The sequence below is a fragment of the Sciurus carolinensis genome, chromosome 11 (genome assembly GCF_902686445.1).
Source record: "Sciurus carolinensis chromosome 11, mSciCar1.2, whole genome shotgun sequence".
Taxonomy (NCBI): domain Eukaryota; kingdom Metazoa; phylum Chordata; class Mammalia; order Rodentia; family Sciuridae; genus Sciurus; species Sciurus carolinensis.
In genome coordinates, this window is record NC_062223.1 from 17801237 (window position 1) to 17817614 (window position 16378).

Here is a 16378-nt window from a genome sequence, read left to right on the forward strand (position 1 = left end):
TCAAGTTCCCTAGTCCCAGAATTCCTGGGTGATGGAATGGTCTGGGCTGTGGCTCCCACATGGAGGGGGGCGCCCTAACTAGAAGAAACAAGGGACGGGGATGAAGATAAGGACAGCGGGCGCGAGCCTTGGAGCCACAGTGCCAGCCGTAGGAGGGAAGTGCGGGGAGTGCCCGCGATCTGAGGCGGTGGTAGCCCCCGGAGTGCGAGCCGGCTGTTGGCTCCGATTAATTTCGTTAGTTCCTCCACTGCAGCACCAGGGGATGGGCGACCGCATCCCTGACCTCACCCAATTTGAGAATACAGGCTGAAAAGGTTTTCTAGAATAGCTACTGTCCCTGGCGAGCTGCTGGCCGACTCTCGGTAGATCACAGCGCTACGCTTTGCCCTAATTAGCCCAAGCCAGCTGTGAACCCAATAGCAATGCCACATGCTCTCTCCTCATTCTACTCGAGGCCATTTCTCATTTGAAAGCAGCTCTGGCTATTACATAATAGCCCTTCAGAAAGGTGTCTCATCAGTCATTTCTCTGAAGCCCAGGTTCCCGATGTGTCAAATATTCCAAATCCTGCTGTGTGGCCTCGGGTTTGGTTTCAATGTTGGTGGTTTAACGGTGGTTCTGACACTTAAGGATTAGGTAGCAAGGTAAAGGGGAAGTCTTGTTTTTTAGGGACGAGCCTAGTTCCTTCTCTGACAGGTTTCAGTCCAACATTTATTGCAATACCCTCAAGAGTTCTTTTTAGTATTTTAAAAATCTTTACATCATAAAAATATATCTTATTGGAGACAATATTTATTTTACTCATATTTTCTACCTCTTCATGTTGTGCTTAAGATGAAGTCAAACTTCATTTTTGTTATATTTTTCTGGAATTTTAAGACTTTTTTATTTCCTACACTTCACAAATTAGGCATTTTTCTTTTCCTGCTTTCAACTAGGAACCTGTAACTAGTGATATATCTTGGCTAGACAGTGCTAAAAGGAAAAAAAGTCAGCCTTACACCACCCACAGGTACTGAACTCCTCTGGGTCAGTAGGAACATTAGATTATTCTCCATTACCAAGCTCCTTTTTAGCTGGATGAGCACTAGAAGAGGCATCTCCCAAAGTTCAGAGAGATTCTATTTTCTTGTCCAGTTATGAATCATGCAAAGTATACCCTAGAAAGGATGTTTCATAGAACATAATGTTTAAACTGCTGGCCACTTCTGAAAAGTAATCTAGGTTAAAACAATGGAATAGCCAAATCATCATACTGGAAATATATTACTCTGATGTTTAAAGTTTTTATTCCTTGCCTGGGAATGTGGCTCAGTGCTATAGCACTTGCCTAGCATGTTCAAGACTATATTCAATCCCCAGCTTGACACACACACACACAAATTATTCCTTATAGTTTTTCTAATGTAGGTTTCTATGTTGAACCTTCTTCAGTTGCATTTTCTTGTGCCTATAGATGGCAAACCACAGGGTCACTTTTAGTTCAGCTCAGCAGAGAGGAATGCCCTTTTGCATCTAAACCACCAATGACTTTTTTTAAACCTCTTTGTTCAAATAATGCTATCTTCCCTCCTGTCCTCATGAAATGTCTCTGCTTGGGGATGGGAGTGTAGCCTTAGCTTTCACAAGGCTAAGTTCATACCTAGCCTCTCCCACCTACTGCAAAAAAAAAAAAAAAAAAAAATTAAGTCTGCCTATGATAAAGGATAATCCTCTCCTTTGTGCTGAATTCCATCCCTTGCACATCAGCTTTTTCTTCCTAATTTTTAACATGTTATTTCAAAAAATTTAAACATGCAGCCAAAAATGCTGTCGAAAATACCATATCCATCATTAATTTCTCTCCATCTATAGGCTGTGGAGAGGCATCATCCTATCTAAAAAACAAATCCTTTCACACCATATGCCCCAACACTTCCTCCCACCTCTCAATGCCCTTTCTTAGAAAAGCTTAAAAGACTTGTAATTATTTATTTTTGTACCAGGAATTGAACCCAGAGGTTCTTAAATACTGAGCTATATCTCCAGTCCATGTTTATTTTTTATTTTGAGAGAGGGTCTCACTGAATTGTTAAGGCCTGGCTTTGAACTCACAATCCTCCTACTTTGGGCTCCTGAGCCCCTGGGATTACAGGCAAGGACCACTGTGCCCATTATCTGTAGTTCTTTACTTCCTCGGTTGATATTATCTCTTCATTCTATTTCAGCAGGGCTTTTACCCACACCATTCCAAGATTAATCTTTTCAATGTCAATACTGAAATACATCAGTGCTTCTAGATCCATAGTAAAGTATCCTTTGCTAGCTCCTTTTATGCTTTTTTCCCCTTTTCTATAGTGCTAGGGATCCAACCCAGGCCTTGTGCATGGCTAGAATTAAGAGCTTGAAGTATATCCTCAGCCCCTGTTTGAACTCTTAATTCCATCCTTTGCTTCCTTCTCATTTCCATTTACAGTCCCTAAATTTCTTCATCCAGTATTCTGTTTTAAATGCCCTCTATAGGACCAGTGGCTTTCATGAACCTTCAGCCTTAACTTTTCTAACCCTTCAGATTCTAGCCATTTGTTACATCTCTATATGAATGACTAATAGCAAAACTTTAACAATACCAAAACATTGTTATTCCCTTGCCTCCCTCCTTGAGTTTCCCTAATCTCCTAATCAATCTAATTGCTATTTAAAAAGAAAAAAGAAAAAAAAAAACTAAAGCAAAGCCCATGGAAATCATCCTTAATTCCGTTTTCTTTCCTTATTATTCTCATCAAGTCCTAACCATTCTACCTTCAAAACAGCCCAAAGCAGAGATAGGCCTCACCAGTTCCACCTGTTGCCCTAGTCCAATTCCCCCATCAATTCTCCAATTGAGACTACCACAACAGTATCCTATTTTGTACCCTTGCTTCTACACTGCCTCTACAATCCACTCTCCACACAGCAGCAATCTTTTAAACATGCAGATTATATCAATTGTCTGCTTAAGCACTGCTCTTAGGATAAAATCCATTCTTCACCCTGATTTTTTATTTGTTCTTTTTAGGTATACATGACAGGAGACTATATTTTGACACATTACACATACACAGTATAACTTACCGTAATTGGGATCCCATTCTTGTGGTTGTACATCATGTGGAGTTTCACTGGTGGTGTATTTATATAGAAACATAGGAAAGTTATGTCCCTGATTTATAAAAGCCCTAAATTATCTGGTCTCTGCTGCCCGCCAAGCCTCATCTTTTACTACTTTGTCTTGGTTCCCTACATTCTACTACACTGGTATTTCTTTCACCAGATTCAAACTCATTCCTTTCTTAGGGTTTTACACTCTTCCTCTACCAGGAAGGTTTTGTCACATCATTTAGCCATTCAGGTCTTACTCAGAATGTGTGCTCTGGAAGTGACTTTCCTGACCACCCAATCTATTGTAACCTCCCCTCATCACTACCTCGTCACCAAATTGAAACACTCTACCATTGACCTATGTTCCCAGCCCTTTTATTTTTAACTTTGAAACGGTCTCACTAAGTTGCTCAGATAACCTTAAACTTGAAATGCTCCTGCCTCAGGTTCCCAAGTTGCTGCTGCCCCACAGTGCCTAGCTTCATATAGCCAAATTTAAATCTCTGTATAGTACTTACCTTTTTAAGTTTGTTTATCCTTTACTATAAATCTTCATCTTGTTTTCCACCTAGAATGGTTCCTGGCAGAGTAGGTTTGTGGAATAATCTACATATTTTTGGAAAGAAGGAATGGCTGAATGCCATCAGCTACATAAGTAATCCAAGCACAAACTAGGGACATCAGTCTATTTGTAGGAGCTCACACTAAATGAGCTGTCCCAGCTTCTTACCACCTGAAAGCTCAAGTTAAACTTTGACTTAGGATCTGGTTCCAATCAAATAGACAACACTGGAAAAAAGTTAACTGTAGTGGAGAGAAAATGAGCTACCACCAGATATGAAATCTCATCCTATTGATTACTGCCAGCCTCTTTCACCCCTCAGGGTAAATCCAGCACTGACAACAGATTTACCACCTATTTACCTAAATGCCCAGGGGAACCATCATAAAAACTCACTTGCTTGACTCACAGGTAGGTTCTTGGTTTTCCCTTTATGCATTTGAGCAATAAATAATTCCAATAATGTTTCTATATCACTTAGAGGTAAAATAAAAATTTTAAAAATTAGACCTTCTATGAGATGGTAAAAATATTTATTAAAAACATTTTTTAAGTTGGCAGTTTATTAGAAGGAGTCCCTCTAAATTCACACTTTCATCCTGGATGAATGAGATAGCAAGTACTAATACGGAATATAAAGTGGTGATTTAAAAAAAAAAAAAAGTCCATATGGTAGCAAAGTGAAAGAAATGTAATTCTGCAGGGTCTTAGGAGAATTTGAAGTGGCATCTAATAAGATGAATTTTATTTTCATGTTTCTCCTTTTGATTCAGGGTTTGATCAGGATTTCACCTGTTTTAAGAGGTAGAATATATGTTTTCTAGTAATCTAGTTTCCTGGTTAGCTGATCTCAGAAGAGTCTCATATTTCAGCCCACTTGTCTTTGGTGATGGCCAGAAGATCTCTATGCTCCAGAAAGAAAGGCTTCTTGCTGATCTCTATTTGAGATCCATGAACCGGATATCCATGATGAGAAGGAAGTTCTTAGGCAGTGGGCGAGGGGCTGGAGACAGGACAGTAAATACCTGATGCTCCAGGTCCACACTGGTCACCACAATGAAGCCTGCCACACTTGTCTCAGAAAGGTTCTCCTCTGTACCCTCAGCAGTGCTAACACTCAGTAGGTGGTGCACCATGTCTCTGCCAGGGGTGACAGGTACTAGCTTGAGCTGATTGTCTTCCTGAGACATGCCTAAAGGCAAACAGGAGTCTGGGATAGTAGGTGCCCCAACTTTGTAGATTTTGACATCTGAAAATTTAACATTGAAGGCATGGGGATAGAAACAGCCTCGGAATCCATAGAAATACTCACGAATACGCTCATCCCTACATTCCCGCCGGAAGTCTTTGGAGCGCTCCACCACACCCCCTGACTTAGGGAGCAGCACAGTACGTACAAAATGAGGCAGGTCCCGTTTCAGTTCATTGTACAGTCTTTCTTGATCCAGAACCACAACTACATCCACCTCAAAAGCTGAAGCTGCATGCACTAGGGCCTGGTAGCCAGAGCCCTTGACCCAGCCACAGGTGTTAATGACACAACCACTCACAGATGCCCTTCGGTTTACCTCACACCTTTGGTTAAACACATCTGCTAAACGAGATGTAATCTGCAAAAGAAAGGATCAAGATGAGAACAAAAACACTAGACAAATTCAAGGCTATTCTGTTCCTCTACGGAGTAAGTGGTTAGAGGTCCAAGAAAGATGATTGTGTGGAAAACAAACCTATTTCTACCACTGAGTTATACCCCCAGCACAAAAATGACATTTTTAATGTCTTTGATTTTTAACCCTGTAAATGGATTTTTATGTTGTTTATGCTTCCTGTTTTATGTCTTAAGTGGAAATTTAAGAATAACTCCACAAAAATGTCTAGCAATCTAAAGTTAACACATTTGAAACTGCCTTTTCTGAAATCATGTGGCAGTAATACAAGTAGGAGCAATAAGATGAGAGAGAAAAGTGTGCATTTTTAGCTACCGACCTTCCCCACAGCTTTTTACCCTGAAAGCAGACCTTCCCTCCACCCGCTTTGGCTCCAGCTCTGACCTTATTATAAAGCTTGATGTTAGTGCCAGGAGTGGTGGAGCCAAAATGATACACCAGAGGGGCCTGGATAGAGAAACCCTCTTCAACATCTGCTGGCCGTTCAATGTAGAGGGCCCCCATGGTACCAGGGATAGACACAGAGCCCTGGCCTACATCCAGCTCCACGTAAGTAGGACGACGGCCCAAACGCACTGCATAGTTGAGCAGCAGGCGACACACTGTGGACTTGCCCACATCGGTGGGGCCCACAACCATCACTCGGGGGCCTCTCTCTTCTTCCTTTTCTGCCTGCCTTCGCATCTGTTCCAAGGCTGTGTGAGTGTTGAGGTAAAGCAACATAGGGGTGTCCTTGGAAACATAAGCCACCTCGGTGCGGCCACTCAGTTGCAGAGAACAGCCATGCCAAGTGAAAACAGCCACCTTAGCCCCAGCATCAAAAGTAAATTTCTTGTTTCGGGTTAGCTCTGTGCCAAAGATCTCTGCCATGCCAGTCAGCAACTCCAGCTGAACTGACTGAGAAGCCTCCACCTCAAAACGAAGTTCTGTTTCTCGCTCTAATTCGAATTTAGTCGTTGGCTTCTTGTCATCATTGGCCTCCTCTCCCATCTTTTCTGTGTAGCCACGGTGCCTACAACACAAATTAAGTATCAGATCTAATCATGAGTTAGGCCTCTGTTCAAAATCTTCTGATAGATTTTCCCATTTATTTTTCCACCATATTTCTTTTTACCATCAGTCTCACTTTTTTGTTTACTTACTAGAAGGTAAGGGTTGGGCATTCTTGTTTGCTCCCTACCTCTAGTACCTAGAATAGGGCTTGACAAACTGTAAGCACCTCAATAAGTTCGCTAAATGAATGACTCAGGCGTCATTCTGAGGAAAAACTCCCAGGAACTGACGAGAGGTTGATCATCCTCATTGTTCCCTTCAACACTGTTGGCATACTCCAGACAAGGTGGCAACAGATGCCCACTCCCAAACTCAAGTCCATAAGAAAAGGGCGTCTGCCATTCGGATGCAAAGCAGAGAACACCGGGCTTGGACTCAACAATATAGACCTGGCCCAGCAACTACCGGTAGTGTCATTAGACAATCAACCTCTGAAGCTTTTTCCCCTCAGTTGTCATCTGGGGGCACTTCCACTTCCTGACATACAGTGTTGTTCAGGGGATAACAAGGCCTGCGGGAGCGTGAAAAATTCTTTCTGAACACAGTTCTAGGTCCAGCATTTGTCGCAGACACCCCCAAATCTGCCCGGGCCCAAGAAGGCGACATCTGTGTTCCCGAGCTTATCATCTCACCTGCACAGCCCGCGCGCACGAACAAGCAACGTCCGGAGCCTTCCCGGATCAGACTTACACACAACTACAAACCGCGCTCCGCCAGAGGCACGCCGGAAACAAACACGGTTCCGCTCTTGCGCAGTGGCAGGAGGCACGGCCGCGCGGCGCCCCCTGGGACGTGTACCGGCCTGCTCGGGTGAGTGCGCACGCGCGCCGCGCGGCCTTTTGGGAAATGTAGTTAGGAGTTGTTCGCCAGTGACGGCTGAGGTGGGTGGGGCAGGTATTGTTGACGTAGTCGGCGGAAGGCGTGGCTGTTACGCACCCGCGGGAGGCGCGGACGCTTCCAAGGCGCCTTGGCTGCAGGGTCTTGCCCCACCTGCAGCCCAGGAAAGGCTAGGGCGGCCAGAAAGGAAGGGGCACTCACTGGCTCTCCCCACGATGGCCTGCTTGCCAGGTCCACAATTCAGGAAGTGGGGAAAATAAGCAAAGCCCCGGTTTGGACAGGAGGAATACCGTCCGTCAAAGGCGACACCGAGCTGACATCTCTACCTGACACAGTCATTCAGAAAGATTTTTTTCTTTAAAGAAAGAATAAAAGTTCAGTGATTCTTTTTCAGTTACCTTTTAAGTCAGCCATTACCCAACAACCTCTTCCACTGAGTGGGGAGTTTTGTTGGGAACTCTTTCCCTCCCTAAATCTCTGATAGTTATACAAGGTCAGTCATATACCCTGCAGCCAACAGGTTCAGCCACATCTGTAATCCTCTTTTCACAAGCCTACTCTTTGGAATCTTGAACTGCTTGCTCACTGTGTGACTTTGGGCAAATCACAGGCTTCCTCTCTTTCAGACATTTCTTATTTCTAAAATGGGGATAACAACAGTAACCAACCTCCTAAAGTTGTTATAAAGATGGGATGAGATGATGCACGTAAAGCACTAAGTACAATCCTTGCATTATAGGAAATATCTGATGTTAGCTTTTAAGTTTTTAGTATAGTCTGGAGGCTATAATAATATCGTCTAGGGCTGGGGATATAGCTCAGTTGGTAGAGTGCTTGCCTCATATACACAAGGCCCTGGATTCAATCCCCAGCACTGAAAAAAAAAAAAAAAAAATATATATATATATATATATATATATATATATATATTGTCTATTTAGTACTTTACCATGTTCTAAATTCCTTTCAGGTATTGTTTCACAGCACCCTGCATAGTTAGCTTCATTATCTCCAATTTCATCTTGGGGAGGAGGCTAAGGCAAGCCCTTGCCCAGGCATTCATTCAGTTAGTAGCAGAGGTAGAACTTGAATCCAGAGTTCTACCCAGTTATATAATGATTATAATAATGGCAAACAGTTAGGTAGTATTAGATGCCACACACTCTAATCATACAGGCTTTACAGGTATAAGTTAATTTAATCTTGCAAGAAACCCGTGCAGTAGATACTATAATTGACATCCCCATTTTACAGGTGCTTTATTTTTTTAAACAGGACTACTTTGTTTTTAAACCCAGCTCACCTGCTGAATCCAGGCTGAGATGCATGAGAAAATTTTCTGGTTTGTCTTTCTCCTACTGGCCTTACTTAGCACTCACTTTTCAAGCACTACTGTCCTCATCTTTCAGTTTTCTTTGATTGTTTGCTTTTATTATTTTATTCATTCACCACGCATGCATTAGTTCTTCAATTAACCATTGGGTTTCCACTGATCTTTTGCCATTCTTCAAAATTTTAAATCCAGACCTCCAATTGCAAAATTTCTCTCTGGGGCCAAGCATGTCTGTAATCCCAGTGTTACCCAGGAAGCTGAAGCAGGAGGCAAGTTCAAGACCAGTCTGAGCAACTTAGGGAGACTCTGTCTAAAAATAAAAAATAAAAAGGACTGGGGATGTAGATTGGTGATAGAGCACCCATGGGTACAACCCCCAGTACTGCAAAAATGATGATGATGATGATGATGATGATGATAATGAAAAGTTAAAAATAAATTTTAATTAATTAAATTTAAAATTTTTCTCACTGAGTGAGCTCATCTTTTCTCATTTCCTTATAATCTATCTCCCAGGTCTGTCTCTTTGCCTCCACATTCTCATCCTTGAGACAATTTCTCCCAATTTCCCAAAGGTCATCTTTATTTGGATATTGTATAACCATCTCAAGCAGATTTAAGCAGAACCCTCGCCTCCACCCCTTTTAGAGTGCTCTCCATTTTGCTTCTTAAACACAGAAAAAGGGCACAACATTTAAAGCATCTGTGCTTGCCTACACTCTCTTTTCTCACTTTTAGTCTTCCACCAAGCATTCCTGCCATCTACACCCCACCCCCAAATATAATACTGTCTTCATATGTCCTTTCAACTCTCCTCTCCATCTAATCCTTGATCATTTTGTTCCTGAATTAATTTAAATTCACTGGTATACATTTTGTTACCAAACTTTTAAGTTCATGTCCTGAAAACCAGTTATCTTCCAGGCTGGAGATGTGGCTCAGTGGTAGAATGGTTGCCTAGAATATACAAGGCCCTGGATTTGATCCCCACCACTGGGAAAAAAAAACAAAAATGCCTAATGTAAATACTAATCTTTCTTTTTTCTCCTCAACAATGGCTCCTCAAATGCCTCCTTCATGTATGCTTTCACTCTCATCTACTGCCCAGACAAGACCACTTCTCTCTTTTCTTTACCCAGCTCTTCATTTCAATTCCACACTTCTGGTATTACCCCTCGAGGTACCTGCATTGTTCTCAGAATTTACTTAAAACCCAGAATTGTCCCGGATTAAATACTCAGAATTCCTTTTTTCCCCATACCACCTAGCAACGCTTCTCATTATCCCCTTACCTGTGAGAATTAAAGCAAATCACCTACAACACTGCTTTCTGTTGTCAGACTTCATTTTCTGAATGTTAGCCTTTGTTGAAAACAAGGGGGTTTGTCCTAGGGGATGTGTTCTGGGTCCACATACTTTAGTGACATACACAGGACAGCACTCCATGAGAAGTCTTCTGTGTCAAATTCGATTTAATTGAAAGCTGATAGAAAAATAGCAAGGAAAAATGTAGTTTTTCCATAAGACACAAATGTGGCATATGCCTCTTCCCCCTAAATCCAGACAGGATACATTTATTATTAAATCCTGTCTGGATTTAGGGATAATAAATTGAGAATGCGGTTTTGAAATAACACTAACTACTGTTTACTAAATGCCTATCATGTGCCAAGCAAGTTTTGGGAATTTACCTGTTATCTTACTTAGCACCTCTATGAGATGACTTATTATTAGCTTAATTAGGCAGAAGAGGAAATCTGAGATGTAAAGAGGATCAGTAACTTGGCTAGTGCCTAGGGCTAAGATTCTAACTCAAGTGTCTTTGAGTCCAAGCCAGACACTTGGTCCCTATCTGAAGATGCAACTCAACTACTGTTTTGTAAGTCTTCTGTATGCAGGGCTCTGTGCTAGGCACTGCAGTCTTGGGATGCAGGGAAGTTTCCCTGAGGACCTGCCTTCGAAAGTGTATAGCCCAGTAGAGAATCTTATGTAATGTAGGTTGTAGGTGTTTCCATTCATGAAGCACAAGTAATTTGGAGGCAGCTGATAAGAGGTTCCTGTGTGCAAAACGTCATATTTGATCAGGGACACTAAACGGAGTCTTTGAAGCTTGGAAATACCTGGTATAGTACAAGTTTGGCAGCACAGTTTGCCATCCATGAAAACAAGTACATCCTTTTCCCTGCGTCAGGGTTGATGTCTGAGCTGAAGTAGGAAAATGTATCATGTTAAATTTGTGTATGCGCCTCCTGGCTGGCTGCATCCATCTCACCTCACTAGCCTTGCTATCTCCTTTCCTCCAGCCCTGCCACCCTTATTGCTCCCTTGCCCAGCCCTGTCCTTCCCCCGAGTTCTATCTCCTTGGTCATGCTGCCACGCTCCTTAACAAACTGCCCCTCCTCTTGCCCACCACCAGCAGCAACACCTCTCCACCCATCCCTCTGCCCCCACTCCCTTGCATCACTCCCCCGGCCCAGTCCCTGGATGCCTGCCCCCTCCCTTCCTCCCAACCCGCCTCCTGTGTCTCCCAGCCCTGCTCTGACGTGGGAGGTGAGGGGGGGTGGGGGGATGGATGACTCACAGTGTTATGATGCAGTTCCACAACACACAGCCACATTCACCCACAGACCGAGGTACAGAACGAGAGACAACCTCTGGCCCCCCAGCAGCTGTCCAGCTTAGCAGCCCCAGTCTCGAGCCCCTCAACTACCTTCCCCCACCCCCATCCCCTTCCCCATTGAAGGAGCCGAAAGAGAAGAGAGAAGAGTGAGCAGAAAGATTGAGAGATTGAGAGAGAGAGAGAGAGAGATAGACGGAGATCTCTGGAGCAGACCTCAAGGTGAGGGGGCAGCCCTTCTCCAAATGGATTTTTCCCCCTTTGCAAATTTCCTCTTCCTGCTTCGTGTTGCTTTCTTCCCTTTGCAAAAGCATTATTCATCCACCCTTTGTCCTCCCTTCCCCCTCCCCGCTGCCTCCGCTCCTCTCTCTCGGCTCCTCCATCCCTCTCCAAGCTCTGATGATTCCTGCACTTATTTTCCGGCAACTTTGGCTGCAGCATCAGACATCACTGTTCATTGTTTTGCTGCTGGTGCAGACCCCCAAAGCCCGCCCTTGGAGCTGGCTGCGCTGCTAATTACTTGGACCATACCATATCGAAAATGTCAGCCCAGGGGGCCGAAATCTCAGAGCAGATGAGAACAGCTATTGTGAGCAGGTGTCCCCCTCCCCCGTCTCTTTTTCCTGAGAGGCATGGGATTCGCACCTGGTTCCTCGAGCCTCCGCCTCGGTGCCTCTGCTGTCAGCTGTCAGGCCTCCCCTCTGCCAGCCCTTCTTCTCCCCCACCTCCCACGGTCCAGCCCCATCGCACATCAGGGAAACATCCTCTTCCCAACACTCAGCTCGCCTTTATCCTGCACCACCCCCCCGCAGTCATTTGCCCAACTTCCTTCTCCCTGTGATCAGAGAGGGGAGAAGAAATGACCCCCACTCTCCCCTGTATGATTTTCTGGCCTTCCGTGCAACCTCCCCCGGGCTCCTTGGGGAAGCAGGGGTGAGGGAGGGAGGCGGGACGAACGGAGGCTGGGGAAGGAGTCGAGAGCGGGGACCTGAGCTGGCCCCTGTTCCTCCAGCCCCCTGTAGTAGAGGTTTCAGGTGGTGCGTGTCAGAGGGGAACTCAGGCAAAGTTGAAGGCACACATGTGCAGAGGGGGCTGAACAGGAATCTCCTATCGAGGAGGGCCCGTTTCCTGAGGCCAGAATTCAATGTCACCCTGAATTCAGCCTAAGGTGTCTTCCTGGGGCCCTGCCAAGGGGAGAGGTCCTGAAACTGAAGATGGTCTCAGTTTGAGGGTTTAGTGGAGAAACTGCCTGGCAGCCCTCTGAGAGAAGGGAACCGCTGGGGCGCTTGTGGCCACTGCAGAGGACAGGACAGGGAGAGCCCGTTCGCCCTGGCAATCTGAGCCAGCACTGCTTCCTCCGCTTGGTGGTCTAGCATTGCCAGAGCACCCAGCTGGCATCCCTGAACCAGAACTGGGCTGAACCGTACACAACAGCCAGCCGGGCGGACAGTCCCGTGAAGAAGGCGGCACCTCAACTGCTTATCAGAACCAGCAGAAGACACCTCCCTTCTTATCCCCTGCCTCCAGCACGCTCAGCCACTTTGGGGCTGGAGTGTGGGCAGATACCAACATCTTCAAGATCCCTAATCTGAACCCGGCAATTATTTCACCTTCCGTCACCCAGAGTCAAAGCTGTTTGTTCCTGCCCCTGGGAGAAGGGGGAAATAGTTTCTGCCTTGTGCCCCAAAGCACAACCTTTATAAATAAGGAGTCTTCCCCTTCATCCGTTGTTTATTGTGGACACTGCTCTCTCACACTGTACCACACACAGCCCTGCACAGCCCAGGAGTCCGGTTTCTCTGACGTGGTACCTATTGCCCATTGGTTCAGCTGTCAGATTTGCCAAGGGAAGATATCTTCTCTCCTACAGCCAGATGCCTTAGTCTTTAACCCAGGAATAAGGGACCAGTGAGTAGATAGCGAAGAGAGGGAGGTAGCCCAGTGGTGGAGCGCTTGTCTAGCATGTGAAAAGACATGGGCTCCATCCCCAGTGCTTAAGAGAGACAGAGCAAGGAACCCAGGGTCAGACAGTTGGGTGCACCTGCCGGGCTGGAATGAGTGGCCCACAGTGCAAAACAGGGGAACACCCACCTGGGAAGTCTTCGGTACTAAAGGAGACATCCATTAAATCCTGGTGAAGAGTCCTAGAGCGCAGGACCTGGCCCCATGAGAGGGCTGAAGCAGGCGTGTGCACCTGCCTGCTGCTCCCACCACATCTCGCCCCGCCCTCCCTACGCAGCGTATAAGGGACCAACTGTATTGCACATGGAGGCCAGAAAAGCCCCAACTTTTTAAATAAGCCCTGAGCCCGAGACAGAGTACCTACTAGTGCTTGCAGGGTACAGATTCTCACAAGAGTGGATCGCCAAGGACAGGGCCCTTGCAGAGGACGTTGCTCCCATGGCAGCGTTTGTGCCAGCGCGCTACTCTCGGTGGAAAATCGTCGAAGCTGCTCCTGCCCCAGGAGAGAGAGACCAACTCCCCGGCTATGGCACAAGAAGCCTGGAACTGCTGCCAGGTTTGCCAGAGCAGAACGGGACTCCAGGGGACAGGGAGACAGTGCAAGTGGAGGGGTTGGTGGTGACAAGGGACAGAGGCATGGAGGAGAACTGAGCCCCACCTCCTCCAGTCACGCAGAAGTGGCTCCTCATGAGGTCACAGCTCTTCCGATGCACTTTCTCTTCTTCCCAGGTGACTTCCATTTCTATCTGGTTCTCGTCTGGGGGGGCCCTGGCCGGGCAGCCCCCCACATTTCTCCCGCCCTGAAACACGGCTCTAGCCAACCTGCTCCGCTGCTTCACCTGCGACCGTCTCTGTGGGGGCTGCACAGCGCCAGCCCCTCCAGCCCGCCAGGGCATCGTCCTCCAGCCTGTCATGCCCAGCTGTGACCCTGGCCCGGCCCCTGCCTGCCTCCCCACCAAGACCTTCCGCAGCTACCTGCCCCGCTGCCACCGCACTTACAGCTGTGTGCACTGTCGCGCACACCTGGCCAAACATGATGAGCTCATTTCCAAGGTACGCTAAAATGGGGGTCTACCCCTCCTCTCCCCTCCCCTCCCCCATGTCAGGTTGCCCAAACATCACCTGGGGATGAGGCAGCCACGCTCTTCTCTCCCCCAGCCCGAGGGATTCAGGCAGTGGGGCTGAGGCTACCCAGTGGTCACTGTCTGTCCTATGTCTCCACAGTCCTTCCAGGGGAGCCATGGCCGAGCCTACCTGTTTAACTCCGTGTGAGTCTCTCTCTTCTTTGTGCGTGTGTGCTTGTGTGTGTGAACAATTTTCCTCTGTGGATGAAGGGCGTGAGCCATTAGAAAGTGATTGGGATGGGTGCTGGGGATGGGATCCAGGGCCTCAAGCATGCTAGGCAAGTGTTCGACTAGTGCTGTGCCCCCAGCCCAGAATGTGACCTTGTACCTTTGGCTTCGCCTCCCCTTTTGCAAGGATTCAGGTAATCAGTCTGCAGTTCTCCGTGAGGAGTCCAGGCAGAACTGAAATCACGGCACCGGAGAAAGGCCCAGGCACTAGTCATAATGGGGTGGACTGCTGAAGGCAGGGGCCCCGTTCTCCAGACGAAAGTCCCTTTGGCCGTTTGGGGGCTGGATCCTTCTTGTTTCCTGAGACAGGGTCAACGTGGGTTGTGGGCCAGCTGAACAGCGCCTCCTGCTCACAGGGCTCCACTCGGTAGCAGACATTTTCTGCGAAAGCTGCAAGACCACATTGGGCTGGAAATACGTAAGTTCTGGGTGAAGAGGGCCACCTTGTAGACCAGGCCCCAGGTCTCCGCATGGTCCCAGGAAATAGGGAGCTGGGAAGTGAACTGGACTGGATGAGGGTCCATGGGGTGGGATAAGAGGTGGGACCTGGAGGGGAACAGCTTTGTCCTGTGTTCACCCACTTTGCTCTCCACAGGAACAAGCTTTTGAGACCAGCCAGAAGTACAAGGAAGGGAAGTACATCATTGAAATGTCACACATGGTGAAGGACAATGGCTGGGACTGAGGGGGCTCAGGCAGGCTATGCCCTTCCTCCGCATGCCCCTCCCTCTTCACACCTGCCCCCTGGCCCTGCCAAGCTGTCCATACCAGCATGAGTACTGCCCCACCCCTGGGGGAAGCCCGGCTCCAACCAACACCTCCCTTGCCTCCACCACATCACTACCAGGCCCCCTTTGGAACAGGGGTCTGGGGTACCCCAGGGGTGTAAAGGCTCAGGAGTGGGCAGCAGTCAGGGAAATACAGAACTGGGGACAAAGGGATGGTTGCGAGCCCTTTTATTCCCAAGTTCCTGGAAAGTGAGGTGATGGCAGGCCGGGGACTCAGGCAGAGGATCACGGGAGGAATCAGATTTCGACCTCCCTCTTCTCGAGTGGATTAGAGGATGAACCTTGGGTTGTGGGGCTGAGATCCTAGGCCACAGAACATCAAAGCAACAGCTTAGGTTGGAATGACATTTTGGCCTCAGACACCAGGAGACCAGAGTCTCTGAGACTCCCATTTTTGCAAAGAAAGGACTCAGGGCAGGGGGATGGGGGTGGAAGGAAAAACCCAAATCCCAAATCCCAGGCCCTGGGAAATAAAGTCACAGGGGGTTTCCATCTCACTCCACTCGTTAGTTTACCTTGGCACTAAAGAGGCACTTTGAGTATCTAATCTTTGCCATTGGATGGGGTGGGAAAGCTGCCCATGGAACAGCCCCCACCCTCAGCTGGCTGTTTCCAGAGCAAGCAGTCTTTATGGGCATTCTCCAAAGCCCAGCCACTGTTCCCTGGGACCCAGTCCCCCGGAGGGGAGGTGGATCATCAGCGCCACGGGATGTCTTTCCCGTGGTTGCCACCAGCGAAAGAAACTTTTGTATGATATATAAAGTGTTTGGGTCTATTTTTAATAAAAAGGGGAAAAGCAACTGTGAGGCCCTGTCCTCTGACTTTCCTTTGTGCATGTACCATACCATCCCCATCACTATACCCCAGGATTCTGTCCCTTAAGACCACTAGGGGGCAGCAGTTGCTTTGTCTGTGGCAAGATCCCTTTACCAGGGATGAGTATTCAGCTGAGGTTTATGGAGGGATGGGGCTTTATAAGCACCCTGCTGTCTTCAGAAGCCCTTAACAATAAGTCCACTTTTACCTAGATCCAGGATTGGGTTGCTCCAAGGGGCTCATTCCAGAACAAGGGTTTTCTTGGACCCCA

General features: G+C 47.1%; 2 protein-coding genes across 3 annotated transcripts; one reads left to right on the forward strand and one right to left on the reverse strand.

Annotated features, from left to right (window-relative positions):
- Positions 1-4237: 4237 nt before the first annotated feature.
- Clp1 (cleavage factor polyribonucleotide kinase subunit 1) lies at positions 4238-7128 on the reverse strand. Its single transcript, XM_047517852.1, has 3 exons — positions 7035-7128; positions 5734-6361; positions 4238-5292 (listed from the first exon to the last, which is right to left on the reverse strand). Exons 2-3 carry the CDS (start codon positions 6337-6339, stop codon positions 4621-4623), a joined length of 1278 nt encoding a protein of 425 aa, XP_047373808.1. The 5' UTR covers positions 6340-6361; positions 7035-7128; the 3' UTR covers positions 4238-4620.
- Positions 7129-11188: 4060 nt separating this feature from the next.
- Ypel4 (yippee like 4) lies at positions 11189-16111 on the forward strand. 2 transcript variants are annotated; one of them, XM_047517575.1, is made up of 5 exons: positions 11189-11411; positions 13881-14204; positions 14376-14419; positions 14813-14921; positions 15099-16111. In XM_047517575.1, exons 2-5 carry the CDS (start codon positions 14064-14066, stop codon positions 15186-15188), a joined length of 384 nt encoding a protein of 127 aa, XP_047373531.1. In that variant the 5' UTR covers positions 11189-11411; positions 13881-14063; the 3' UTR covers positions 15189-16111. The 2 variants fall into 2 exon arrangements, with proteins under 2 accessions (XP_047373531.1, XP_047373532.1); XM_047517576.1 differs by lacking the exon at positions 11189-11411 and adding an exon at positions 12977-13707.
- The last annotated feature ends 267 nt before the right edge of the window (positions 16112-16378 follow it).